We start from the raw sequence: 27,609 nt of genomic DNA on the forward strand, positions 1-27,609 counted from the left end.
GTATAACATTGTGAGAGCTGCCTTCCTTTGTAGTCCACCAGGGATCGGACATTAGATCAGCAGTGCACAGTCAGTCGACCAGGATTAGCCATGATAGCAGGAGCCCTTGCTGTGGAATTAATGGTATCCATTTTGCAGCACCCAGAAGGGTAAGTCATAATTGTGTGGGTGGAGTCCTGTTTTCACAAAACATTAATAAAATTAATTAATCAAAATAATAATTCTAGATGGTTAATAAATGGAATTAATTAACTGAATACATCTCCTTCCCCCCACTTTTTTTGTTAGTGGCTATGCCATTGCCAGCAGTAGTGATGACAGAATGAATGAACCTCCCACCTCTCTTGGGCTTGTGCCACATCAGGTTAGTAAACCAAAAATAAACGCCGTTGGCTTGCTATGTCCTGATATAGAAATGTGTCAAATAGACCCACTTGGCATATAACACTGAACCCATGGCTAAGCATAAGTATGCGACCATGACAATACTCATAGTAAAAATTCTGGTTTCTTTGCACCTCCTTTGAACTGGCTTCTGTGCCACCTGGAGCTAGGCCATGAGTTGCCTTGCCAGTGCGAATCCAGGTTGGGATGTGGTATGTCTCCCCTGGGGGATGTGGGTGGCGCTGTGGGTTAAACCACAGAGCCTAGGACTTGCTAATCAGAAGGTTGGCAGTTTGAATCCCCGCGACGGGGTGAGCTCCTGTTGCTCGGTCCCTTCTCCTGCCAACCTAGTAGTTCGAAAGCACGTCAAAGCGCTCCGGCGGGAAGGTAAACGGCGTTTCTGTGTGCTGCTCTGGTTCGTCAGAAGCAGCTTAGTCATGCTGACCACATGACCCGGAAGCTCCCTCGGCCAATAAAGCAAGATGAGCGCCGCAACCCCAGAGTCGGTCACGACTGGACTTAATGGTCAGGGGTCCCTTTACCTTTACCTTTTTATGTCTCCCCTGGAAGTAGTGAAAGGAGAGGGGATGTGGTCTGTGGTGGGTTCTGAGGGCTAGGGCTGCCCTTGAGCCTGAGGTTCACCCCACCCCCTTACAAAAGATTATATCCAGCTAAATTATTGCACAAAGAGAATAAATGTTGCCTCTGCAATATAACATCTTCCTCCTCCTTTGCCTTATTTTAGCCCCCTCAGCTGTCCCTAAATCTGCTTCAGAGGGTTGTAAGACACGCCCCACAAAGCAGATTTGAAGAGCGTTGAGGTGGAGGGTTAAGTTCTGCTGCAATTTCAGGAGACGTTCTGGGCTTGCAATGGTTTAGTTGGATGTAACCCAATATTGTTAACTAGTTAAATCCACTTGCTATGACATCCAGCGACCTGTTTATGCAAGAGCTTTCCTTTTTAATTATTGGTAATTGAACTGATTATTATACTAAGACTAGTTTTTGGGGTTTTTTAAAGTGCAATTACTATTGGGTTTTTTAAGTCACCAGTGGATGCTGCCTCTTAAGTGACCCCGACAATTCTCCTGTTACTTGTTAATGCTGTTAACATTTTCAAAACTACCCTTTTGCTCTTTTCTGCAAGGAAATAGATTGAGATAAGACTAGTTTGTAAAAGCTAAGTTGTGCAAAGTGCTAAGAAATCATCAGGGTTTGTTTGTGTGTGTGTGCTTTCAAGAGTTGATTGTACAATGATGCATAGCTGCACTGCAAAATGTTGTCTTTTATGGTCAGTTTTTTCTTTTTCCCTCATTGTTTTCACAAATGCTTTCCTGCTGGCTAAGAAGATGTAATACTATCCCACTTCTGTTTGCTGATACCGTATCCATTTAGAATTAGGAGGGAGAGCTTTATTTGGGCCAGAGCTCTCTCTTCTTATGCTTATCAGAATCAGGGCAAATTTAGGTGGTGGACCAGCAGCTAATTAATTTGATCTTTTCCTCTCATAGTAGTATTTTTCTTCTTGTCCTTTAAGGTCTTCTTGCTGTGAAGCAGTCATCTTCTCTGAATGTTTCACAAACTGGACACAAATGCACATAACTATATCACAAAAATTATTAGTAAAATTATTTCCTTTTTAGCAGAGAATTTCTTAAGGGTTGTAACTCTGAACCGTCTGTGGGAGAGATTTGATTTTATTATTTGTTTGTTTGTTTGTTTGTTTCATTTGTTTATATTCTTTATTCATTTATTTCATTTATATCCCACTTTTTCCTCCAAAGAGCTCAAGATGGCATACATGGTTCTCCACCTTCCCCCTTCATTTAATGCCCAGTACAACCCTGTGGTGTAGGTTAGGTGGAGAAGCACTGAGCAGCCCAGAGTCACCCAGCTTCAAAGCTTCATGCCTGAACAAGGATTTGAACCCTTATCCCCCAGGTTGTTGTCCCACACTCTAACCATGACATCGCAATGGCCTGGATGGGTTTTAATTTAGTATTTAATTTTTCTTTTTCTTACTACATGCCCTCTTCAACATCTTAATATCAGCTCAGTTTGTTCTTTGCCCACAGTTTTTGCTTCAGAATAAAATACCCATTGTTGTTTTGATAATTATTATTTTTTTAAGATTACAAAGCAAAGTAGATAATAGTCTATTTAAAGAACCAGTTCAATAATTTTGTTTCCTTTAAAGACACTTCAAAATTAAAAGGGGTTATCCCTCTTGCACTGGTCATATTGGTGCAGGGTAAGATGTAGGTAACATAAACAGTAGCAATATATCAAATACTGTGATTGAAGTAAGAAGGCATATGTCAAATTCATATAGGCTGATTTTCTGAATATATACTTTAACGCAGTCATGTTCAGTCTGTTACTATTTATATAAGTATTTATATTTATATAAGCATATTCTTAAAATAAGCTGGTTTATATAATAGTAGAAGAATCTGAGCAAGGATACCATAATTTAAACAACAATGGACATGTAACTAGTGAGTTTGGGAAGGTACTACGGTTTGCATCATGCAGTTAAAAGATTCAAAGATCGTTACCCCCCCCCAAAAAGAAAAAGACATTTAGAATTGAAGTGTTTGATCCTTTACTCATAGGATTGGAAAAGATTTACAAGGATTTGATAGATCTGTGGATGCTGTATTCACAATCAGAGTAGCAATTGAACTACTGTAAACAAATACCTGTAAGAACTGGTCCTGTGCTCCATTCTGGGTTAATGATTCTGCTCAATCATGGTTTGTTTTTTTTTAAAGAAAATGAAACCATGCTTTTAAGAACACACAGATGTCAGCCACAAAACTCTTGCTTCAGTGCGATCACTGTTTTAGCCACTGAGGAGGAAAGAGATAAAACTAAGAAAGGTGATCCCTTTTATTGGTCTACAGGATCATATTACCTTCTTTGTTTCTCCTGAAGGGCTTATTAAAGCTGGCTGGCTGACTGGAAATTTCAGTTGCACACAAAGCTTCTGTAATATACAGAATTGGTTAGTATCAAGCAGCAGGAAACAGAAGTGTGTGCACCTTTTCCATTTCAGAATGGCTGCAGAGTAAGAACCCGAACAATACATTCAGTAGCAACAGTCGTCATGCTTTCTTCTTTTCTCTCAATTGTTGCTTGCTGCAGTCAAGAAGTTTCAACTCCAGGTGGTGCTGTTTCTGTATACAGTGAGACAAATGTGCATGCTAATCCTCCTACCTGCGCAACCTGCGCATATCATGTGCCAAGTCAGTTTCAGCAGAAAGGCCTGCTGAAGTCTGTGTACTTGTGCCACAAATAATGGGCATCTTGGCTATACTTTCTTCAAAAGATGGTGCTTGCAGCCAGCACAATATTAATATCATATTGCTGCCTATCTCTTTGACTTGCAGATTCGAGGGTTTTTATCAAGATTTGATAACGTCCTTCCCGTCAGCCTGGCTTTTGACAAATGCACTGCCTGTTCTCCCAGAGTAAGTTTGGTTTTTAATGTAAACTGTTTTTTCCTCAAAACAATGCTTCCGCTTTGTCACTGTTTCGTTTTTTTACATGCAAGCCTTTCCCTTGTTTATTTTGAGATGTGTACTTTATGTCACTGCTGAGCATTGTGCTACTAACTAAACCTTTCTTAGCCAATATAATCTTAAATAATTTTCTACCCTCCTTTAAATATGGAATTTCCAAGTCAGTTGTCTTAAATAAAACACCTCTCTTTTACCTGTACAAGGTGGTGAATAATATCTTCATTTTTTAGCTCTGCGTTGAATGAAAATAACCCTGCTGTAGTTACCATTGTTACAGGCAGTCATTTAAATTTTTTATAAAAAAATGTTTTATACACACACACACACACACACACACACACTGGTACCTTGGGTTAAGTACTTAATTCGTTCTGGAGGTCCGTTCTTAACCTGAAACTGTTCTTAACCTGAAGTACCACTTTAGCTAATGGGGCCTCCTGCTCCTGCCGCCACGCCACCAGAGCATGATTTCTGTTCTCATCCTGAAGCAAAGTTCTTAACCCGAGGTAATATTTCTGGGTTAGCGGAGTCTGTAACCTGAAGCGTATGTAACCCAAGGTACCACTGTATATGTATCCTTCACAAAGTCTTTCTAATGGAGGTGAGTCCAGCTGTCAATGGAGGTGACCTTCCTCATTACCATCATCTCTCCTCCTTCCAAAGCCAGAATTTGTGGTGGCAAGTGGGAGTGCGGAAGGCAGGAAGACCAAAAGTAGCCAGAGTCAAAGCCAGTGCTAGCCAGAACCAACTAATTCTAGTTTTGAAGCCACCTTCCTCCCCGCTGAGGCAACACTTGTAGGAGAAAGAAGCTGACAGGCCGTGCAACCCCCCTGGATTGTTTGCAAGCAAGAAGGCAGACCGGTGGGGCCTGGCTGAGAGCAGGGTGAGATTGTTGGTGTTCCCTTCACCCTAATACACTCAGATCCATGGTGCATCACTCTTTTTATTTTATAGAAGTGTGTGTCTTCACTGGCCCTTCTCCCACTTCCATGTCTCAGTTGATGTGACATGTACCTTCTTCCACTCCTTTCCAGTGATTGATAGTGCTTGCAGCTAAGTAATAATTGTCAAGTTTGTTGTTAAGCCACTTTGGATAAGCTTAGGAATGTGGAAACCTCTGTAGCATGGATCCTTTCCTTATCACTCTGGAAATGGCAGACATTGAATGTTGGTTGGAAAGAGCCCATCCCATAGCTTCTTTCCCTGCTCATTTTGTTCTAGTTCCCTGGAGAGCAAATGTTAGTGTGGAAAGGAGCTCTAATGGACTCCCCTTGGTCCTATTCTTCTGTTGTTTCTGGGAAAGCATGGGGGAGATCATGCAGTACTGCAATTTCTGCACTTCTAAGATATTCTCCAAAGATGCCCGCAATCAGTTTGCTGAACTCCACCACTTTCCCCTATTGTCCTAGCCTCAAGCTCAGGGTGAAAATGAGCTCAGTACTAGCCAAAATATTTTTCTGTCTGAGGTGGAACCCAAACCCACTACCCACTTGCTAGGGCTAATACAGTGGTACCTCAGGTTACGTACTTAATTCGTTCTGGAGGTCCGTTCTTAACCTGAAACTGTTCTTAACCTGAAGCACCACTTTAGCTAATGGGGCCTCCCGCTGCTGCCGCGCCACCAGAGCACGATTTCTGTTCTCATCCTGAAACAAAGTTCTTAACCTGAGGTACTATTTCTGGGTTAGCGGATTCTGTAACCTGAAGTGTATGTAACCTGAAGCGTATGTAACCCGAGGTACCACTGTACTTTTATTACAGTGGGTGGGTTTCCTCAGCCACTCTGGGCAGCTTCCAACAAAGATTAAAAATACATTAAAACATCAGTCATTAAAAACTTCCCTAAACAGGGCTGCCTTCAGATGTTTTCTAAATGTCTGATAGTTGTTTATCTCTTTGACATCTGATGGGAGGGCATTCCAGGGGCGGGCGCCACTACCGAGAAGGCCCTCTGCCTGGTTCCCTGTAACCTTACTTCTCTCGGGGAGGGAACCGCCAGAAGGCCCTCAGTGCTGGATCTCAGTGTCTGGGCAGACAGATGGGGGTGGAGACACTCCTTCAGGTATGCTGGGCAGATGCCGTTTTTTAAAATCTTATTGCAACTTTCAGGTATCAATTTCTGCCTTTATCTATCACTCGCTCCTTCTGATTTTGCCCCCAAAAGAGGCTGATTGACCCTTACAGCTGGCTGGCCCCAAATGAACTCTTTAGCTGCCCCGTATTCATTTTCTCCTCTCACGCCCAGAAGCCTATTCCTTTTCTTCTTCCTTAATCCTTCTCTATCATACTTTGGCAAAATAAATGACATATACATGCTAACCAGAGTACACTATGCAAACATGCACCAGTGTAATGAATTATTCTCAGTATTTGGCTTCTTCTTACTCAGAAGTTTGACATTTAGTGTAGACTAAATCAAACATACGTTCACAATCAGCCTTTGAGGCCTTCTCAGTTCTACAGCAGTTTTCTGGGGTAAGTCCATGTTTAAGCAATCACCTTGACTGGGATATATTGCTGTGAATGCTGAGTAGGTCTGACTCATAATCTGGCTCACACATTAAGTGCTATTATTTCAGTCATGCCAGATTCATTGCCGGCATTTCTCTTTAATTCCAGAAAACAACAGCACATCCTTCATACACCAATTTTAAATATCTAAGGCCTTCCAAGGTGGTTTTGGGGATTGGGTTGGGGTCAGGGACATAGTATAAGAAAGGCCTTATAAAAACGTGGAACCTTTCCTGCTATAAATTTGCCTGTTGCAGTGGAATGCCAGTCAGTCTTGCTAATATAACTGCTGTACTTTGTCAAGACTACAATAACCTTCCTGACATTGGCTGTTCAAATTCCTCATAACGTATGAGAGCATGAGCTGTGAGCCAGGAAGCCTCTGGTTCAAATATTACTTCATCTGTGAACATATTAAGAGGCCTCGGGCAAGCCGCCATTGCCTCCATCCCAGTCCCTCCCCCTTCTGCTATGTGAGAATTAGCTTACATGACTGATACAACTGAAACGATAGAAATGCTTTGATTTTCTTTTCCATTCCCCTGCCCGAAGTGTGGAAGTAAAATGCAGATGGAACCTTTTCCCTGTTTCAGGTTTCTGGAAAAAAATTGGGAGGGATGGGGAGAGATGTGTAAGGAAATGATTTCCTCATTGTGGTCATTTTAAGAGCCCTGCTTTACATAAACAGGTTTGATGATTTAATAAAATCTGACTTGGGTTTTAACAGCTGTGCTATTCCCATAGTGATCACTTTTCATGTTGTGAGAATATTAAATTACTTTTTCTGCTGAAAAGGTTGCTTCAAGGGTACATGTATTTCCTTACAGTATAAAAGAAACATTTATTTACGTGTTCAGCTTGAATTTTTAGAATCAAAATATGCTTTGTTGCCTCATAGGATCAAGATTTCTGATGCCAATGCCAAATATAACTATGGCAGTTCAGTTCTGTACACTTTCCCCTCTTCATAATGCATTAAATTGTCATAATTTCAACATTGACATTTCCCATGTTTCTGGCTGAAAGTTTCTTGGTGCTTGAAACTATGAATAATTTCTTAAAACTTTTTTTTTATGATGCGATTTCTTTTAAAAATCTTGCATCCATTTTTTCAGTATAGATATACAGCTGATAAGATATGAAAGGACCTGTATAGGCATCTTAAGAGATTCCATTTCATACTTATTCAGTTCCAGAAATTGCCATATTTCTTTTGGTATTCATGTTGCAACTTTGTCAGAAAGAGAACTGAACAATCAAGGTCCAAGTTACACTTCTGTCAGATAGATCTTCAGCTCCATAAGGTAGCCAATGAGGAATTTTGATGTCTGCTGTGAAGCCAGTACCTTAATTTGGGCCTGAATTTGTCTTCCATATTCACCGCCCTTATTAGCAGTACAACTGTTATGACTGGAATGACAAACAGCTGCCTCTCAGATTAGTGATCATGTGCAGCCACTTGGGTGATTGTTGCAAAACAGCATAGTAAGTATACCCAAGCTTCATTTGTGCTAATGCTGAAGCGTGTTTCTAGACTGTTCATCAGGAATAACTGTAGCTTAATCTCAGCTGCTTAACCAACCATATGTACATCACCACCATAGAGTAACTAAAGCTAATTGAAGGTATCCTTTCCTCTCTTTTTTAAAAAGGTACATCCTGAATTTAGTACTAGTTTCTTTTTAAAAAGAAAATATGATTTAAAAAGCTGTTTAACAGATGAGGCAAAAGAATCAACATGTATCTATACTGATGTCTTGTGAATCTTTTGAAAAGACAGTAGGCAGAGATACAACGCAAATGGAATCACTGCAGTGTGGTTTGGTTATTTAAAGTAGTTATTTAAAAAAAGTACACTAAAGAGATACGGAGATTACAACTGTCAAGCTTAAAAGAAACTGCGATATCACATTTCTGAAAATGTGAATAGTAAAAAGTAGAGCACCATTTCACAGTGCTTCAAATTTTTTAGTGCTTTGAAATTTATTTGGCTCCTTATGAAATATCAGTGATGGTACAAGGCACTGTAGGGTTTATTTGAGGGAATTCTTCATTCTTAAGCTACGGTTCTAAACATAGCTGTTGACATGCAAGTTCAGCTGAAATTAGGGGTGCATACTTCCAAGTAAATGCATTCAGAACTGAGGTGTGATGTCTTCTATAGCATGCTTGATTTATTGTGCATAAAACATTGTGAATTACCAATTAATACTATGCTTATAAGTTGAAGGCTCTATAGTTCATTTTTTAGAGTAAAGGTAAAGGGACCCGTGACCGTTAGGTCCAGTCGCGGACGACTCTGCGGCGCTCATCTCTCTTTATTGGCTGAGGGAGCCAGCGTACAGCTTCCGGGTCATGTGGCCAGTATGACTAAGCCTCTTCTGACGAACCAGAGCAGTGCACGGAAATGCCATTTACCTTCCCGACGGAGCGGTACCTATTTATCTACTTGCACTTTGATGTGCTTTCAAACTGCTAGGTTGGCAGGAGCAGGGACCGAGCAATGGGAGCTCACTCCGTCGGGGGGATTTGAACTGCTGACCTTTGATCAGCAAGCCCTAGGCTCTGTGGTTTAGACCACAGAGCCACCCGTATCCCACACATTTATTATTATTTTTTACTGCAAAGGTTGCTTGAAAATTTTCCACAGCTTAGGACACGGAGGCTGTTTCGGTAAATGGAACAGTATTGGTAATGTTCCCAGTTGCAGGGGACTTAGAAATATTGCCAGCCTGTATGTGAGGCACAATTTTTGTGGTGCTCAAGATGCATTTATCCAGCATTTAGTGGGACAAAAGAAGAGTTAATGCTTCTTTGTGCCTACATGAGTGAAGATGGAAGAAAAAGTGGCATGTACGTCAAAACAATTTTGCCTTCCAATTTAAGGCCATCCAAGTTTGTTGATAGGCAGAAAAGGGCTAGCCAGGTTTAAAATACTGGAAGGTCACTTTTCACTTTCCACAGACTAATACTGATGTTTTTCGTAGCTCTTATAACCAAAATAAAGATCTAGCAAATACATGAAGTTACTTCCTCCATGGATTTCAAATGTAACATAAGAACTGAATTACTCATACAAAGCCACTTAAGAGAACAAAGGCTTTGCAGCCTGAAAGAAAAGGAACTGTTATCCCATGCTCTCATTCTAGTCAGTTGTGGGGAGGGGGAATTGCCTGTGCTTTTTTGAAAAGAAACACAGATGTATTTTAAAAGCCTTGGTTTAAAATGAATTCTCTGTAAAATGGTCCTTGACAACTCTCGATCATATGTCATTTTGCACAGCTGAACTATCTAACAAATAGATTTGGTTCTTCACTCTGGGCATCTAGCCACTTATCCACACAATGCAAGCCTAGCTTTGTTTCACAGTGAAGACATTAATTTGAGTGCTTTCATCGTGTTTAAAAAAATTGGCTGTCCTTTTTAAGACCTTGCAGGAACTACTGGGACCTGGTTGTTGATAGCCATCTTAGTCTGCAGTGTGTGTGTGTGTGTGTGTGTGTGTGTCTGTGTGTGTGTGTGTATGTATATATATATATATATATATATATATGGTCTATTTGCAGTGTAATCTTATGTATGGCACAATACGGCCTGGTCCCCAGTCTGGGACACGAAAACTGGCCACATAATTTTTAAAGTGGTAATCTCATCCTAAGCAAGAAGAACATCTTGGCTCGTACGATTATGAGTTTTACTTGTAAATAGGAACAATAGTCCTGGTTTGGCTGAATTGCTAAACTGTAGTTTAGCACTACGTGAAGAAAAAAATTACCTTTTTCTCCAGTGAGGCCATGAGGAAAAAAGAGAATCTGCTCTTTTTTTTTTAAGCTTAACTGCACTTTGACATTACATCTGAACTGGGATCTTTGATAAGTTTAAACTGTGCTTTATTGAAACGGAAATTAGGGCACCTAGAATTGGAGAACTGGAACTATGGCAGCTGTACTAGAAGGACTGAGATGATTCTACAACTGAAACCAAGTGAGCTATTCTGACCTTGAATGAACCGACACTCACAAGGAGGCTCGGAAGGAATCGGGACATGTATATTTGGCAAAAGAGAGCCTTACAGTTTAAGGACTAGTGAGAATTCTGCCAGAGATGATTCCTTCAGAATTTGCTGGGTGCCTGGAAGCCGAAATGTGACATCCCTTCTTTTCAACTGTGCCAAGTTTAAATAGGATTTCCAAGCCTAAGAACTCTTTTCTAGCAGATGGTGGTCTTCCCTGTGGCAGCCCCTAAGCTGTGGAATTCCATCTCCTCAGAGGTGTGACTGGCTGGCAACTTCATTATGTACAGTAGCTCTTGTCGTATGCTGATGGTGCACCTCTTTACCATGGCCTTGGAAATCTAAGAGATTCAGGGTCCATCTTATTCTCTTGACTGTATTTTTAAAAAACTGTAAAATTCTCAAGGGTCTTCCAGCCAAGAAGAACAGCTTTCCAAAGGCTGCAGACAGAACGGCGTTGCGGGGAAGCCCTGTTTCATTCATGGAAAGAAAGTTAGGATCCAAGCCATTGTTGAGTGTGACACTGCAAGGAGCGGAACAGCTAAACAAAGAATTCAGTTTTAGCGGATGAGTAACACACTTCTGCTCCACAGAACTTAAAAGCAATTTATTTATTTATTTATTTAGTTCTGAGACTTTAAAAAGCTTTCAGATACGTAAATTAGATAAGTCATTTATGTTGTTGGCAAACGTACAGAGATAGAGATTATGAAAGTTAAACCTGGGATTGAGAATTTGGCTGCTTTAGTTTCTTCTATATATATATATATATATTTCTACATTTCTAATTTTTCTTTTAAGAACTTTGAAAGGGGAAGATCACAGTTCTTTCCTCTCTGTTCTCCTCTCTTTTTTTTTTTTTTTAAAGAGCAAATCCTTTGATAAATCTTTTTCTGGCACAATATTACATTAACATCCTTATGTTGTTAGGAACGTGTAATCTAATTCTCTTTAATTAAAGCCGGAAAAGGTTTCATTTCAGACTTTGGAAAGTGGTGTTCCATTAAGGGGGAAAGGAACTGGTGATACCCCTTAGAGGTGTTGGGTAAAAATCACTACCATTGTTCTTCCTATAGATAAGGGGGGGGGGAGCCCTCCAAAGTATTGCATATACTATTATGATACAATATATAAAAAAAACCTCTCCTGAGGCATTTTTGTGATAACACTTTGGTCAACTTATAGTAAAGGAAGAGGAACTGTGATGGGAGTGGAATACAGTGGTACCTCGGGTTACAGACGCTTCAGGTTACAGACTCTGCTAACCCAGAAAAAGTACCTTGGGTTAAGAACTTTGCTTCAGGATGAGAACAGAAATTGTGCAGCGGCAGCAGGAGGCCCCATTAGCTAAAGTGGTGCTTCAGGTTAAGAACAGTTTCATGTTAAGAACGGACCTCCAGAACGAATTAAGTTCTTAACCCAAGGTACCACTGTATTTTGGGCTGAAGGGGGGGTATCACTTTGTACAGTGGTACCTCTGGTTACAAATTTAATTCATTCCGGAGGTCCATTCTTAACCTGAAACTGTTCTTAACCTGAGACACCACTTTAGCTAATGGGGCCTCCTGCTGCTGCCGCGCCACGACGGCAAGATTTCTGTTCTCATCCTAAAGCAAAGTTCTTATCCCGAGGTACTATTTCTGGGTTAGCGGAGTCTGTAACTTGAAGCGTATGTAACCCGAGGTACCACTGTACTCATTTATATTTACTTTGTATACTGTTTGTAACCCGAGGTGTTTGTAGCCCGAGGTACCACTGTACTTGTTTACATTGAATGACATCCTTTTGAATGAGATCCTTTTGAAGCTCTTCACAGTTGCTTTTTGTTTTAATCACCAGGAAGAGTGAACATTAATAAAAATTAAAGTGGACCCAGGGCTGTAGAATCCTGAGGAAAAGTTGAGAGCATTGCTTGCGAGAACCTCAAACTTCTTGGGGGCTTGTACAGGCAGAGCTGCTAAAGTTAGATGAGTGCTGCATGTTTTTAATCCACCCAGCGTGGATGGCATGAAACTCTTTTTCCATAAGAATAATGAACAGAATAGCCCTGCCAGGAAATAGGGCCAGCATATGGCTCTCTTGAGAGTGTTGCAAGCCAGAATGACACAAATGAGTGATACTTGAAACTTATAAAGAGCCTTTCAATCCAAAAGTGGAAACTGAAATGAAACAAGATGGAGGAGAGAAGCCTCAGTGCCTTGGCCACATACCTTTCTGAGCACGCCATACAGTAGGCAGATATTTCTGCTTGCCATCAATCACACTGCAAAAATAATCCGCCATGCACTTCAGTATTGACATTTATGAGCACTTTTACTGTCACTCGGGAATAGACCAAACACTTTCGTATCACTGCAGATCTTCTTACTGATACCAAAACAACAGTCTTTCATATAGATGGATTAATAACAGGAAGCTTTTATAGTTGCCACATCCAAGGGTATTTTCTTCCACACACTGATTGTTTTTTATTTAAAATAGTTATTGCAGGAAAGTGAGGAGACAGTTCTACATCCACAGGTTTGGGTACTGCATCCAAAAATGATGCCATAGCTGACTTGTGGTTGGTAACTCTCCAAGTATTTCAACATAGACCTCCCCATCTTCTTTCCCTCCTGCTCCCCTATTTCCTGTTTGCACCTGGCCTGCAGTCGGTTTCACAAGCTTTATTTTTATTATTGTGGCCATAAAGCTATGTAGTACATTTATAACTACAATAAATATAGATGCAGTTTCATTTCTGCACTTGCGTATTCTCGTAATTATTAACGGTGAATCCAACAAGTCAGTTGCCAGATTTAAATTTTTCAAATTGTTTCTGAGGCAGAGGGTGTGGTCTGTTGAGATTTGGCCTAGCCATCAGGCAACGGAGCTTTTGCTGGCTGTCTCACTCATTCCACCTGTGATGCTTCCTGTGCCTTTCACTGATCCAGTCTCTTCCTAGCATATATTCTCTTTTCCCCATGGCAGCTGGGTCTGTCATAATTCCAAATGCTTAATAATTGCTCAAAAAACAACATTCTTTTGTATTCGCCCACATACATTGGGCGGAATAATTGCCTTGTCAACAAATCCCTTAGTACACCGTGTGGTGTTTGGCATAAACAAGTAGAACTGATCAGATTTTAACAAGCAGATTGAGCACAAATCTAGCACAAAAGTGTACAGGCATGTGGAAATTAGCACAGCTGGCTTTGATTCTGATGCTGTCTTCTACATAATAAGAGTAATTTTTAAGAACACATGGTCTAAGAGAACTAGGTTCTGGATTACATACCTTGCAAGCTAGATCCTATTAGTCATAGAACTGCAGAGGTGGAAGGGACCATGAGGGCCATCTAGACCAGCCCCATGCAGTGCATGAATATTTTGCCCAATATTTTGTGACTCGAACCCATGACCCTGAGATTAAGAGTCTCATGCTTTACCAGCTTCGTTTATCCAAGGATAGGAATAATATCTGGATTCTTTATTGACCTGAAAAATTGTGGAAGTATTTTGAAAAAAATATATGTAAACCCTTTATTTTTGTGTTTAAGTAATATTCAGCTAGGAAGAGTCTCATCTCCTCATTAGCCTTGAAATTGTGAAATATCACTATCCCATATTTCCCAGCAGGAAGTATTGACATGTGTTTTGATTAAATACACTGTTTCATTTTCATAGTTTCTTCATTCAGCTGCTAGACTGAATCATCTCACTTGTTCTCACACAGTTCCTCAACTACTTTGATATATTGGACATATATGGTAAAGCATTCTGGGTAGTATTTGGTGCACTCCTTCCGTCAGTGCAATGTCTTTTTGCTGTGTAACAGAATTTCTTTTCCCCTTCCCCCTAATTCTGTTCTGTGGGTTGCCCCAACCCTGTGGAGCAGCTTTGGGGAAGCTGCATGGTGCACAGGGAGGCAGGGTTGTATTCAAGGGAAGCAGTTCCATGTGGTCAGAGAGATAACCTTCTCTGCTATCTAATGAAAATTTCCCCCCTCTGAAGCAAGTGACCTCTTAACTTCCATAATCCCCAGCCAGCATGACCAGTGCTCAGGGATGCTGAGAGTTGTAGTGTCCAACAACATCCAGAACTGTAGTTTTCCCATCCCTGCTTTAGGAGTAATTCCCAATTCACACTGGTAGGTATTTCCTTCAAAATTTCAACAGGGGAGGAATAGTTTAAATCAGTTATCAGCACCACCATTGCAGCAGATACAGTTTGAATGTTCTAAAACATGCCCATTAAAAATGCAAAGATGCATTTAACCTCAATTGTAATTTGGTCCAGATACTCAGTAATGAGGAGCCTCAGAGTCTTGAGACTGCACTCCTAAGGGGAGCTAGAAGTTCCAAAGTTGCATTTTTATGTTGTGGTTAAGCTAAAAAAAATGCCCAGAAGGCAAAAATTAGCTGAGTTGTCTAAATGAATTCTTCCACTTCCAGATGCAGTAAATGTCCAAAACAAATATACTATGCTATGAACATCAACTCAGGTGTATGGATGCCTCTGAGAAAATGAACCATATCAACGTATATAAGCAAGGCATAGCTAAGGTGTCAGAGAGCGAAAGCGAAGGCAGCAGGGTGAGGGGAGATGTAGAAATGCGTATGTGAAATAAAGCAGGGCGGCTTATGTGCACAATTCAGCCAATGAAGGCTGAATACTAGGCCCAGAGGGCAAGAAAGAGCTGGAAAGGTTAAAACCATGTTCAAGACTGCAGTTTGAAACTTAGGGAATAGATGTATGGCTAGATGCCAGTGTTCCCTGGCTCTGAAAGGAACACCATCCAAGGAATGGAAATTCAGTTCTCCAGGGGTAAACCCAGAAGCATAACAGGGCAAGAGTAAAACCAGAGATCTCCTGAGCATAATCATTTAAGCTTTTAAGGGATTACTTCAACATAAGAGGGGAAATAACAAACTCCAAGTTTGTCGTTATTCCTCCCTGCCCTTGCTTTTCCTTGGGTTGGAATATCTGAAACATCTTTATATCCAAGCTGTTGTTCCCTGCACTTGGCTAATATGCTAAAAATCCTCTCTGCAAGAAGAATGTGCTTCCATATGCAAGGGGGCGGAGAGAGGCGTTTTTTTACCAGTTTCCACCCACATGCTAATAGTCCAGTGTCTTGCATCACATTCTGTTCTGGAGGGTTCCTTGCCCTATGGAGCAGCTTTTCAATGGGTTTGGAGGACTATAATGTGGGAGGAACTAGTTAGACCTCCCGCCTACAATGCAATATGGAAGTCCCTTCTGCTCACACATTGGATCTCTGCGTCCGATCTGTTAAAAATTGTGTTCCTGTGCTTTGTGCTTTCTTTATCCGTGTGTATTTTTGTTTCAGAGTGATGCTAGTGTTTTGAAAGCAGGCTTGTCTTTTGATTCTTGCATATCGATAACCAAAATCTGGCCTGAATTTTTATGTGTTCTGTGTTGTTCTTCCAACAAAATAGATTAACATCAACATCTTTGAGAGGATGATAACTGGCAGCTCTGGAGTTTGTAGATTGACTTCTGTGTAGGGCATGCTCTATATAGATACATCTGGTTAGGTTGTTAAATAACTTCTTAGAATACTGGAAGGTAGTTTTAAAAACTACCGACCTCTCTAAGATAGTAGAATTAATTTGCTTTGTGTACATTTTACCATCATAACATTAAGACAATCCAATGGGTGGGAGCCTGTTACCTTTTCTCTTCCAACGTTTGCACCTTTGGGTTCTGCTTTATCCTCATCACCATTCTTTGAATTCAAGCAACAATTAAGATGTCTTGAGGCACTGCAGTTGTGTGGAGAGGTTGCAGCTCCTGGAAGCCATCCAGCAAGGCTGAGCATTGCTATTCATCTCCACAAAACTTTTATGCATATATATTTCCTAATCCTGCTGTATATTTCAAAGTCCCTGCTTTAGCAGTGTCTTAGCATAATACCTCCTGTGGGCCTTAACTCTCTGTTCCATTCATCTGTGTTTTCCTCATACCTAGCTCTTTCACTGAGTTTATAGAGCCAATTTTCCTTCAAGCCTTTTTTCAACACCCAATGAAGTTTTATTGATGCCTTTCCTGAGCTTTTCTGGCCTCATACTATCCTTCTTTCCACCTGATATTGCCCTCACACACACCCCCCCAAAAAAAATCCAGCCTGAGCTTGTTATTTATTCCTGTTTTATCCATTTCTAACTAATCAAGACAAAACAAATAAAAAAATTCCTTCCAGTAGCACCTTAGAGACCAACTAAGTTAGTTCTTGGTATGAGCTTTCGTGTGCATGCACACTTCTTCAGATACCATCTGAAGAAGTGTGCATGCACACGAAAGCTCATACCAAGAACTAACTTAGTTGGTCTTTAAGGTGCTACTGGAAGGAATTTTTTTATTTTGTTTTGAATATGGCAGACCAACATGGCTACCTATCTGTAATCAAGACAAGGGCAGTCTTATTTCTATGTTTTGAATAACATGTATCAAGCTGTTGGCACTGCTCTGGGTGACCACAAAGGATAGGGCCTTCTCTGTGGTAGCACTGCATTTAAGGAATTTGCTCCCAGATCAAATCCACTTGTGCCCATCTGATTACTTTTGTAAGTCACCTTGGAGGCCCTGGGCCAGATTTAACCAACCCTGTGTGCTAGCAGAAGCCAGCACAGTGGGGCTTTCCCCACCCCCACCCCCATATCTGCTCTGGAGGTTCAAGAGAAACTTCACAGCAGTGCACAGAGGGGAAACAAGGGAGATCACTCCATCTGGCAATCAGAAACGCTTGTACTGATGGAATGATCAAATCAACTCCACCTTCTATGACCGAAGGTAGGATAAATTATATTTTAAATTAACGTTAGGCTATAGTGGTGGTACTTGAACTGTTCACAATTTATTCAATTTTGGTGCCATTTATTTATGATGCTGAGAGCAGCTTACATTTGCTTCCCAAACGTATCCCCTCCCTCCCCCCCCCCCCGCACCTTAGAAAGGCAGACCTGCTTAGCTTCAGCGCTGGACAGGATAACAGCAACACTTCCTTAAGTCAATACTGATTTGCCTCCCTCTCCCTTTCAAAGAAAACCTCTGATAATAGTGTCTGCTTTTATATGCAGCACAAAAACTTGTTGCTATTTCTTTGGAAATTATACTGCATTTTTCTGCCTCCCCATTCTTACCATGCACATTACCTGGAATACAATTTGACTAGGTAGCTGTGCTACAAGATGGAAACCTGGCATTAGGTTTGATTCGGGATCCTGGACTCCTTGTGTAATTAGCTGTATAATGCTGTCAGCTAAAAACAATCAACACTGGCTGCAGATTTGCAAATGAATGGTTGCAGCTGAGAGAGATTCCTCTGAGTTTCCTCCTTTAGCAATGCAAGGCCTAGCTGGATACTTCTGAAGAGATGAGCAAGCAACAGGAGGTATATGACTGTTTGAAGACTCATACTTAAATAGGATTGAATTTCATGTATTGAAGCCTAAATGGGGGGGGGGGGGGGTTAAGTAAAATATCCTGTATGTAAGCTGTTCTCTGGGCTTCTTTCATTCAGAAATTAACTGAGATAATGTTTGCATTGCAGCTGTATATAAATTGCACTGGTTGCAAGGGAGACTGCTGAGTTTCACAAGTGGCTGTGAATATCGTCATTATTCATTTGCAATGTGTCTATCCTTGAAAAGCCGAGTATTGCAATATGTATTTAGGTAGTGTTAAATTAATTTTATTGTTCATTTTTGGTATAAGAAGAAGAGAAGAGTTTGGATTTGATATCCCGCCTTCCACTCCCTTTAAGGAGTCTCAAAGCGGCTAACAATCTCCTTTCCCTTCCTCCCCCACAACAAACACTCTGTGAGGTGAGTGAGGCTGAGAGACTTCAGAGAAGTGTGACTGGCCCAAGGTCACCCAGCAGCTGCATGTGGAGGAGCGGAGACGTGAACCCGGTTCCCCAGATTACGAGACTACCGCTCTTAACCACTACACCACACTGGCTCTCTCTATATTGTACAATATAGAAGATTAAACTAGGAGGCTGTGATTTATATGTTTATTTTATTATTTTGTCCATCATTTATTAACAGCCAGGTGTTGTGTTTTGTTTTGTTTTGGTCTGTTTTGTTTAAATTTGTTTTGGGATTTGATTCTTGAACAACAACAAAAAGGAGTAACACCCTTCCCTCTTGTCTTTTGTTTTGCAGGTCCTTGAGCAGTATGAAAGAGAAGGCTTTAATTTCTTAGCAAAGGTTTTTAATTCTTCACATTCCTTCTTGGAAGATCTCACAGGTCTGACTCTGTTGCATCAGGAGACCCAAGCTGCTGAGGTAAGGTTCTTCAAAGTGAATCAGTTGTTATAGGAGCAGCATTTTTGAATAAAATGCACACACACACACACACACACGATCACATGCATACACCTATTACTCAAAAACTCTTATGCTGGTCTGTTTGTGTCCATACACCAACCGTGAGAATTAAGTAACAGTTGCTGTTCCACAACAAGAGTTCCTTTACAATTGTAAGGAAAATACAATGGAGGAAAGTTGTTTCTTTCATCACCTGGATGCAAGCTTCCCAGAAACATGTAGTTGGCCCAGTATTGGAAATGGGATAATGAAGTTGACAGATCCTCACTCTGGCGTTGCTTGGAATATCAAGCCAGGTAAAAAGTGAAGAAGGGAGTCAGGGCAAATATCAGCATTGAGTCCTACCTGGGTGCTAGGCCCATGGCAGCCGCTTAAGAATGCCAGGTGGCAACACTGGCCTGGTGTAGTTGCCTCAGTTTTATTATTAGATGTCGCAGTTGACTTTGCTGTTGACCATTATAAACTTCAATTTTTTGGTATGATTTTATAAAGCTCTCTTCAACTGCGGATTAATGTTGAAGTCTGACATTTTTTGTAACAGGAAATTGGTTTGAAGTTATAACCAGAGAACAGTTATTAGAGTGCAATTTATCTCCTCAAAATATGGATAACCACAACTTTTTCCACTGTTGCATGACTCAAGAACTACTTTGTCTATTTAGCTTCAAAATGTGCTGTGGAAGAAGTATTATTTCCCCCGAGAAAAGAGATGGGTCAAGTATCAGCCAGTTAGTTTCTCTAGATGTGTCTGGAGGCATTGCTACTACAATCAGCCAGTGTGATGTAGTGGTTAGAGTGTTGGACTAGGGCCTGGGAGACCTAGGTTTATACCCCACTTGACCACGAAGCTCACTGGTTGACCTGGGGGTAAGAGAATGTGCCAGGAGAAACATACCCCACAGGGTTGTTGTGAGGATTAAATGGGGAGGGGGGAACCATGTACCCCACCTTAGAGAAAGCTGGGCTGGAAATTTAAGAATAATTAAAATTGATAAACAGTAAAAGGACAAGGGTAGCACTTTGCTAGAAACAGCTGTTCTCTCAGCAGAGCCAATGAAATAGCCCTGCTTCCATCTCTCTCTATTCTAGCCTAATGGAATGGCTGCTGTTAGGTGAAAAATCAGTGGAGGGAGCAGCCTGATGGAGCTGGTCTTCCTAGCAGAGCCAGTGAAATGGCCCTCCAGCCTGCCTTCTTTGGGAATGGCTAGTAAAAAAGGGAGGGAAAGGAAACGACAAAGGAAATAGATGAAGAGTTATCTGAATCACAGATGTAGAATTCATTGTGTAGATTCAACATTACAGATACACCATGATCAAGCAACTTATTGTAAACTAGGCATGCCTCTAATTTACAAAGTTGCTGCCTGCTCAAATTTTTTAGCCCACTCTGCAAGACATTCCCCTTATTCATGCTGAGCTACTCCAGCAATTAAAGTGAAAAACAATAGCCTGCCTACTTACAGAGGAGCTCTGGGTCACCATTACATATTTGCATAACTTTTGATTAGGCTGCATGCAAAAACTTGAAATGGCAGTTTATTCATCGAGTGAAACAAGCAAGGGTTGTTGCTAACATAGCCATTCATGCAAGGACTTCTGCTCCTTCAATGGAAGCTCTCCACCTGCTCCCCCCTGCCCCCCACATCATCTTTCAGAGGATTGAGGGGACAGATTTGGAGAGTGTATAAAGAAAGAAGAGGGAGGGGAAGTTCTGCTGTGCAAGCAGAACTTGTACAAATGGAAGGCCACAACCCCAAAAGTTTATATTAGGGGTTTAGAAATGACAAGGTATCCTAAAAATGCCAGTAAATATGTCTTACTCTCACATCTGGTTTTAATCCGGCAGGAAGTCATTACCAAAAAAAAAAGCTAGGGAATTTCATTGTATCTTCATCATGGCTTTATAATGCAATAGCTGTTGAGGTCAACTCCCACTTCATCCCAAGTGGCCTTGTTTGCATTGAAGGCTGTTCACTTGGGGAACTTCTTCTGCTTGCTCTCAATACTTAGCTGATGTGGCTGGTCTGTCTCCATATATACCTGGGGTTTATAGCTAGTTCAGAGAGAAAGCATATTAATAGTCTCTAGTCAGGATGCTGAGATGGGATAAGACAATCTAGATTCACATTGTGCGAATCATACCGTCTGACTTTTGAAACAGACTCTTAAAATTCTTTACATATTAAAAGTGTTGGAGGAAGTGTGTGTGTGTGTAATAATAAATATCATATATAAATCAGTACTCATTGATGTATAAGCCTTTTGCTTTATTCTGTCCTCCTTTCTACTTCTGCATCCCGCCATTTCTTCCTCCAAAATGACTTTATTTCCTCTGTGCTAAAACCCTCCTCTTTCTTCTAAAGGTATCTTATTTAGATTATTATAGTATCCTCTTCCTTGGCCTTCCCTCCAACCGCCTGTTCTTAGTAAACTAAAGAACAAAACAAGAAAACTTGCAAACTCTCTGAAATGAATTAATTAATTTAAACTGTTGGAAACAGTAATTGAGAGTAAGCTGCTTGGAATCTGTTTCTGGAAAAGTTTCTTGTATTTTCCTTCTAGTAAAATGTCTATTCTGCAAGGTGTGGTGTGTGCAGCAGAGAATGTGTTTCAGTGCCCATATAGTCTATATGTGGTATATTGCATCTCTTTGCCATTGAGTTTCATTTTGAATTTTCATTGCACTTTCCTATAAGATAATCCTGCTAATGTAGTCACCTACCACCCTCACCTGAATTCTTTTGAAATTCGATCATGATACATTCAGTAGAGCTGCAGTTCATTTTCATCGATTTTAATAGGATTGTCGTTTCCTCAGAAGTGATAATCAGATCAGAATGTCTGTGGCAAAGGTGCCATATATAATTTTAATAGCAAGAGGGGGCAATTGCCCTCATCTCCTGCCTGTGGGCATTCCGTAGACATCTGGTTGGCCTTTGGGGGAACAGAATGCTGGGCTGGATAGGCCTTTGATCTGATTCTTCAAGGTGGTTCTTAACATCTTTCTTTATGCTTGTCTTACAATTGGTATGATAAATCTTCTGGTACCAGCCTTTGTATTTCTTATCAAATTACACGAATGCAAGTGAAATTCTGAGTTGGGGGGGGGGGATTGGTTGTACTGAAGGACTGCACAGACAGAAGGTATGTAATGCTCTGAAATCAGCTGCACATGGCATTAACTTGGTGAATTTACTTAACGACTCTGCTCTTCTAGAGTGTTTGGTTCACTTTAGAGCAGCATCCTGTCTCCTTGTTCCTTGTCCACTCTGTTCACATAGAATATTGTTTTCATTTTAGATGAAGCGCAAAGCTCTTGCCATCACGAATAATGATGTTTGTAGCTTCTGCCCTGTTAAATGAACAATTGTGCCAGTTTCTTGACTGTGATTATTTTGCCCAAGAGATTTTTAGTCACCAGTAAGAGATGGTTCTAGACACTGGAAATAATTGGCAGTAATAGCAAAGATAGATAAGCTTACTTAATCCGTTGAAGCTTTTAACAGATCAGTTTTTGTAGCAGAGCAATTACTGAAGGATGGAAAGAAAAGACAACACCAATAGCTAATGTGTTCTGAGTCTCAGCTTTTTGTCACAGGGAAAAATGAAGGTGGATTCTTCCCCTTCCCTCAATTAAAAGTCTTCATGTAATTTTGGAACTTTAGTAGCTTCTTTAATGTTTAGAACATACACCGCACCCAAAGATTAAGGGTCATAACCAATTCCTAGTCATACTGACCCATTGTAATCAATCGATTAAGTCTACTCTGAGCATGACTTAATTGGATACCACTGTATAAGTAATTCCTTGCACTGGGTTTTGAACATAAATATATTTGAGAGGTCTTTGCATCCCACACTCTGTTCCTGGTTTTCATATCTTTTCACCTCTTCATTCAGAACTTTTAATTTGTTTTCAGTGGCAGAGGGTGTTGAAAATATTAATTGACTCACTGCCTTCTGAAATATTACAATAAATGCCGCTGGCCTTTTTGCCAAGGTAAAGCTTAGAAACACGTTCTTTCCCTCCAGTATACTTGTAATAGTTCTGAGTTGTCTCTGCCTCCAGTATTGTTTCACTTGTCAGTAAATGAAATGAAATGATCTGTTGCAGGCTATGGAATGGATTCAAAGACTCCTGTACATGAGTGGAAGGCATTTTTGTGCTCAGATTTTCTTCCCAAGTTGCTGTCCTGTTGTGTACTGTTATACAGAGTCTCCCAATCATCTGAAATGCTTTTGGGGTGGGAAGGTAGCATAGGAGGAAACTGGCACCTCCTTTCCCCATGCATGGTGTCTGTCATTTTATGCTTGAAAATATTTTCTATTCAATCTGTAGTAGAGAGCTTCATATATTATACAATATTAAGAGAGAAAACTCTGAAGTGTCTTGGAAGGAATTAAATTGTTTGTAGGCTTCAACTTGGCGGAAAGGCTAGCAGCATCTATTGCAATATTTCAGAACACTAGTTCTAGTCAAGTTTTTAGTAAGAATTTGATCACAAAGGGTTGGGTCCAAAGATCCCTCTGGGCAAGTGGAGAGATACGGACATTGTTGAAAATGTTATTTCAGAACACAGTGAATTAGTTAACATTTTCAACAATGTCCGTATCTCTCCACTTGCCCAGAGGGATCTTTGGACCCAACCCTTTGTGATCAAATTCTTACTAAAAACTTGACTAGAACTATAGTTTAGAAAGGTAAAGTATTCTAGTACTTAGGCTGTAGAGTCAGAGTCAAAATGCCATACATCTGTTTAGTAGTAATGCCTCAAAGCCAATGTTGTATGTACTATAATACTAGTAATACTGTAACATTTTATGTAACAGAAATATTATATAACAGTGTAATAGTATAACAACTAGTACAGTGGTACCTCGGGTTACATACACTTCAAGTTACATACACTTCAGGTTATATATGCTTCAGGTTACATATGCTTCAGGTTACAGACTCCGCTAACCCAGAAATAGTACCTCGGGTTAAGAACTTTGCATCAGGATGAGAACAGAAATTGTGCTCCAGCGGCGCGGCGGCAGCTGGAGGCCCCATTAGCTAAAGTGGTGCTGCAGGTTAAGAACGGACCTCCGGAACAAATTAAGTACTTAACCCGAGGTACCACTGTATAACAAATACTATAACAAATGTAATAGTAATACTATAACATTGTATTACTACTACTACTACTACTACCATTCATTAAATTTATATACCACCCTTCATCTGAAGATTGCAGGGCAATTTACAGTATAAAAACACAAATTACATAATACCTAACATAACAAAAAATATATGCCCCCATTTCATTGGTGAGATTCCGTTCTACCATCTTGCTGTCTCATCATTGCATTGATCATATATGGAGCAAAGTGCATTTTTCTATTTTTGCACTTAGACCATATGTTGCATTTGTAACAGAGTGGCTAGGGAAACCCAGCCAGATGGGCAGGGTATAAATAATAAATTATTGTTATTATTGTATTGCTAATAAATCACAGAGACAACTTGCTCTAGGGCCAAAATTATTGAGAGATGCTTTTTTGTGCCCTTCCTTATTTCTGTCACTTTGGTATGTTGTTTATTCTTTTGAATAATATTTCTTCCCTCTACAACACTGTTATTTAAACAGTTGGTTTTGCTTGCCCCCCCCCCCAACGTCCTCTATTGCCTCGTCAGTGTGTGATTAAAATGTATTTGGTCCACATGTTCAGGTGTCTCTACTTTTTAAGAGGCCTTCGTATACATGGAAAATTAGCATGTCAGTGGGGGAAAAGTGTTCTAGCTTAGTCAGTCTGTCTTATGTGCATTTTCAGTGCAGAAAAACCTCTAATGTGCAATCTGCGCTAAGATTTTTTAAAGCAAGTAAGGAATGTTAATTGAAAATATGTGAAAAATAAATATCACATCTGCAATTTGTCAATCATTGTCATATTTTTAAAAGAACCACAATAAATCCCTACCCGCCCGTCTTTCAGCTATATCAGACATGGCCTCCTCTCTGAAATTTATGTTTGCATTTTTAAAGGTTATGTTGTTTTTGCAGTAGTAGCAATAGTTTAGTTTAGTTAATTTGGTCTAGAGACCATAAATGTCAGATACCGAGCTGGGTTATCAAGATAACAACATGCCTGCACACAGATTGTGCATTTTAAAATAAATAAAATGATAACAAAAAAATAAAACCCACTATCAACAATAATTTAAATACCGACAGTTTTGATTCAGAACTCTGATGTTCCCTTTAACAATTGTATTCTAGGTTTGATTGCTACTGGAAGTAATGTGGCTGGTTTTTTTTTGAATCTTAGGGTTGGAATCAGCCATTAAAACTGAAACATAAAATTCAGCTGAGTTCCCAAAATGTAAAGAAAGTACTGGGGAGAGAAATTGTGATATACCCTTATAAAAAGTACAGTATAGGAGAACATACACTAGCATTTTAACTGAGCCATTTTTCCAGGAGAAACTCTCAAATACCAATACAGTCTCGACCTTTCATAACTGTAACAACAGCAACAAGAATAAAATATTTATATGCTGCCCATCTGATTGGGTTCCCCCAGCAACTTTTTTATTATTTTCAATGAAAAAGATCTGGTCACTTGATGACGTGATTTGCTTTGGGTGATGCTTGAGGATTGGTAATAATAATAATAATAATAATAATAATAATTAAAAAATATATATAATATAAAGTAGGCTTAAAAAATTAAACATGTTAAGAGAAGGAATCATAGGAAATCTGCATTTAAAAATGCCCTTGAAGAAAGAATTCAGGCTCTTCATACTAGCAAAGTTCTGAGTTTTCATGCACCTTTCAGAACACAAAACTATTACGTCTGTGGACAGCTCACCTCATATATATTGTGTAATTATTATACCTGCTATATGTTGCGAGCAGTTGCCAGTTGTGGCATACTGCTTTCCAGTCTTGCATATAAAAAGTGAAGGAGTAATAAATGGCGCTTTTAAAGAGCTGTAAATTCCTTCCAATTTTGTTCCTTTGTTGTGAAGCACCCTACAGGGATATGGTTTTAACCTCTTTCTGTGTCTTGGCTCTATGAAAGTGGATTGCAGTTATGAAAAAGTGACTAATCTGTATGCCAGGGCCTGCCCACATCTCTAAACCCCAGAGCTGCGTACCCAAATCCCGGTTCAACAGTTTCAAAATGTGTAGCCCCTTAGCCTGCCATTCTTTCCTTCTGGACAGACCTCTACATAATGCCCCCCTACTACACTTTACTCTGCAACAGAAGCCAGACTTTTGCCTCACTGAGCCCAGTATCTTGTCTCTTGGGGCTCACATTTTGCACTGTTGATTCTTTCCTCTGGAAAATCTCTGTTTGAAATGGAGGCAGCCAGTAGTTTTTATGAAAGCTGAAATAATCTAGAGGGAGGCATCCGTTCTCATGGGGCACATTCTCTTTTTGTCCCATTATCACCTCTCTCCAGATAAGAGTTTCAGGTTTTTGAATCTATTTTGAAACCAGCAAAACAGAGATGTGAACAGACCACGAGTACTGATCCAAACCACCTTCAACTCTCCAACCATACTTTCCTATCCTACAAAGCGCTTGTTTAATGCTGTTTCTATTTACTTTGTTGACCAGCTCAACCCACTCATGGTTTTAAAAGCAGAGTGACTCAATCATAGCCTTGCCAGGCTGGGCTACATACTGTGAGTGCTGTCATTTTGAGACATGGGTATCCGTATTTATCTCGTTCTTAAGTTTCACCCGTATACTAAATATTTGTACCAATCACTGCCACCTCTTATTGACTCTGAATAAAGTCTGTTTTAATCTCTTATTATGTTACATTCTCTTGACTCTGCAATCAATTCAGAAAACACACTAAACAATTCCTTATCAAGCAAGGTACAAAAGTTTCCTATTGTCCTATTGTACTTGAAACAAAGATAATTCTGGGGCTTTGGCTTTAATTTTTATACACAAGAAGCCTGTAAGTCCAAAGAATGCTAGCTTCATATGGTGTGTAGTTCAAAAGTTATTTTAAAACCCCTGCAGGCATTATGTATGTTGTGGGTTCATTCCCAGGAAATTAGCCCTTCTGGAATAAACAAACAATGGATATGGAGAATCTAAAACCCTTTGTACAGTCTCAAACCACCATGCAGTGCTGTTAATTGTATTTCCTCCCTTCCTCCTAGGTCACTTGTATCCTAGACATATAACCCCACGTCTAAGATATAAAACAGCTAACTAATCACAAGGGGGTAATTGGTCAGAAAAAAATTCTCTTGCAAGCGTAATGAAACATAAGCTTTAACAATCACATTTCGGATAATGTAACTATGGCTTGTGACGGTAGAACTGAATTGGAAAATTATAGAGATGATGCTGCAAGAAGCATGAAGCAATAGCGTTCTTATCCCTTCACGTTTTATAACGGTAAAAATAAAACGTCTTTTAAAGATGGAATGTAGTTTTACTGGGAGTATTTTATTATGTTGCAGGAAACAGTACCTGCTTCTTACATTATGATTCTATGCAAGCTTCCACGTACATTGAAAAGAGTAATAAAGTACAATAAAATTATAAAAGCTGATCAATAATGGGTGGTTTCTAGCTTTTGCAAATGGTTTGAGTGCCTGTTTGAACTGAACTTTTTACACTGCCAGCTCCATGTTCCACTGTCCTGGCCCACCCCGGCTAAGGCAGACACACGTCTGAGAGTCATGTCTTTATCGACAAAAGAAGCACTTACAGCAAATCCCAAGGTGCTTCAGATGCTCATGAACACACACCTCTAGCCACTAGGCAGCTGTCCCTCAGATCTGCACCCTGTGGAGCAGTTGCAGCAACAGTGAGCCCTTGCCCT

General features: G+C 40.2%; 1 protein-coding gene and 1 long non-coding RNA gene across 5 annotated transcripts in view; one reads left to right on the top strand and one right to left on the bottom strand.

The window, feature by feature from the left end:
- The window catches only part of ATG7 (autophagy related 7), a 91,939-nt gene that overhangs the window by 21,571 nt on the left and 42,759 nt on the right, over positions 1–27,609 (top strand). For both annotated transcript variants that reach the window (XM_079967289.1, XM_079967288.1), the window contains exons 14-17: positions 34–149; positions 289–364; positions 3,777–3,857; positions 18,603–18,725. In XM_079967289.1, coding sequence (XP_079823415.1) covers positions 34–149; positions 289–364; positions 3,777–3,857; positions 18,603–18,725 — 396 coding nt within the window. The remainder of the gene's footprint in view (positions 1–33; positions 150–288; positions 365–3,776; positions 3,858–18,602; positions 18,726–27,609) is intronic.
- Positions 20,200–27,609, bottom strand: part of LOC307211085 — a 35,971-nt gene continuing 28,561 nt past the window's right edge. For all 3 annotated transcript variants that reach the window (XR_013836276.1, XR_013836277.1, XR_013836278.1), the window contains exon 4: positions 20,200–20,820. This is a non-coding gene — a long non-coding RNA (uncharacterized lncRNA). The remainder of the gene's footprint in view (positions 20,821–27,609) is intronic.

This window comes from Podarcis cretensis (genome assembly GCF_951804945.1).
Source record: "Podarcis cretensis genome assembly, chromosome: 2".
NCBI lineage: Eukaryota > Metazoa > Chordata > Lepidosauria > Squamata > Lacertidae > Podarcis > Podarcis cretensis.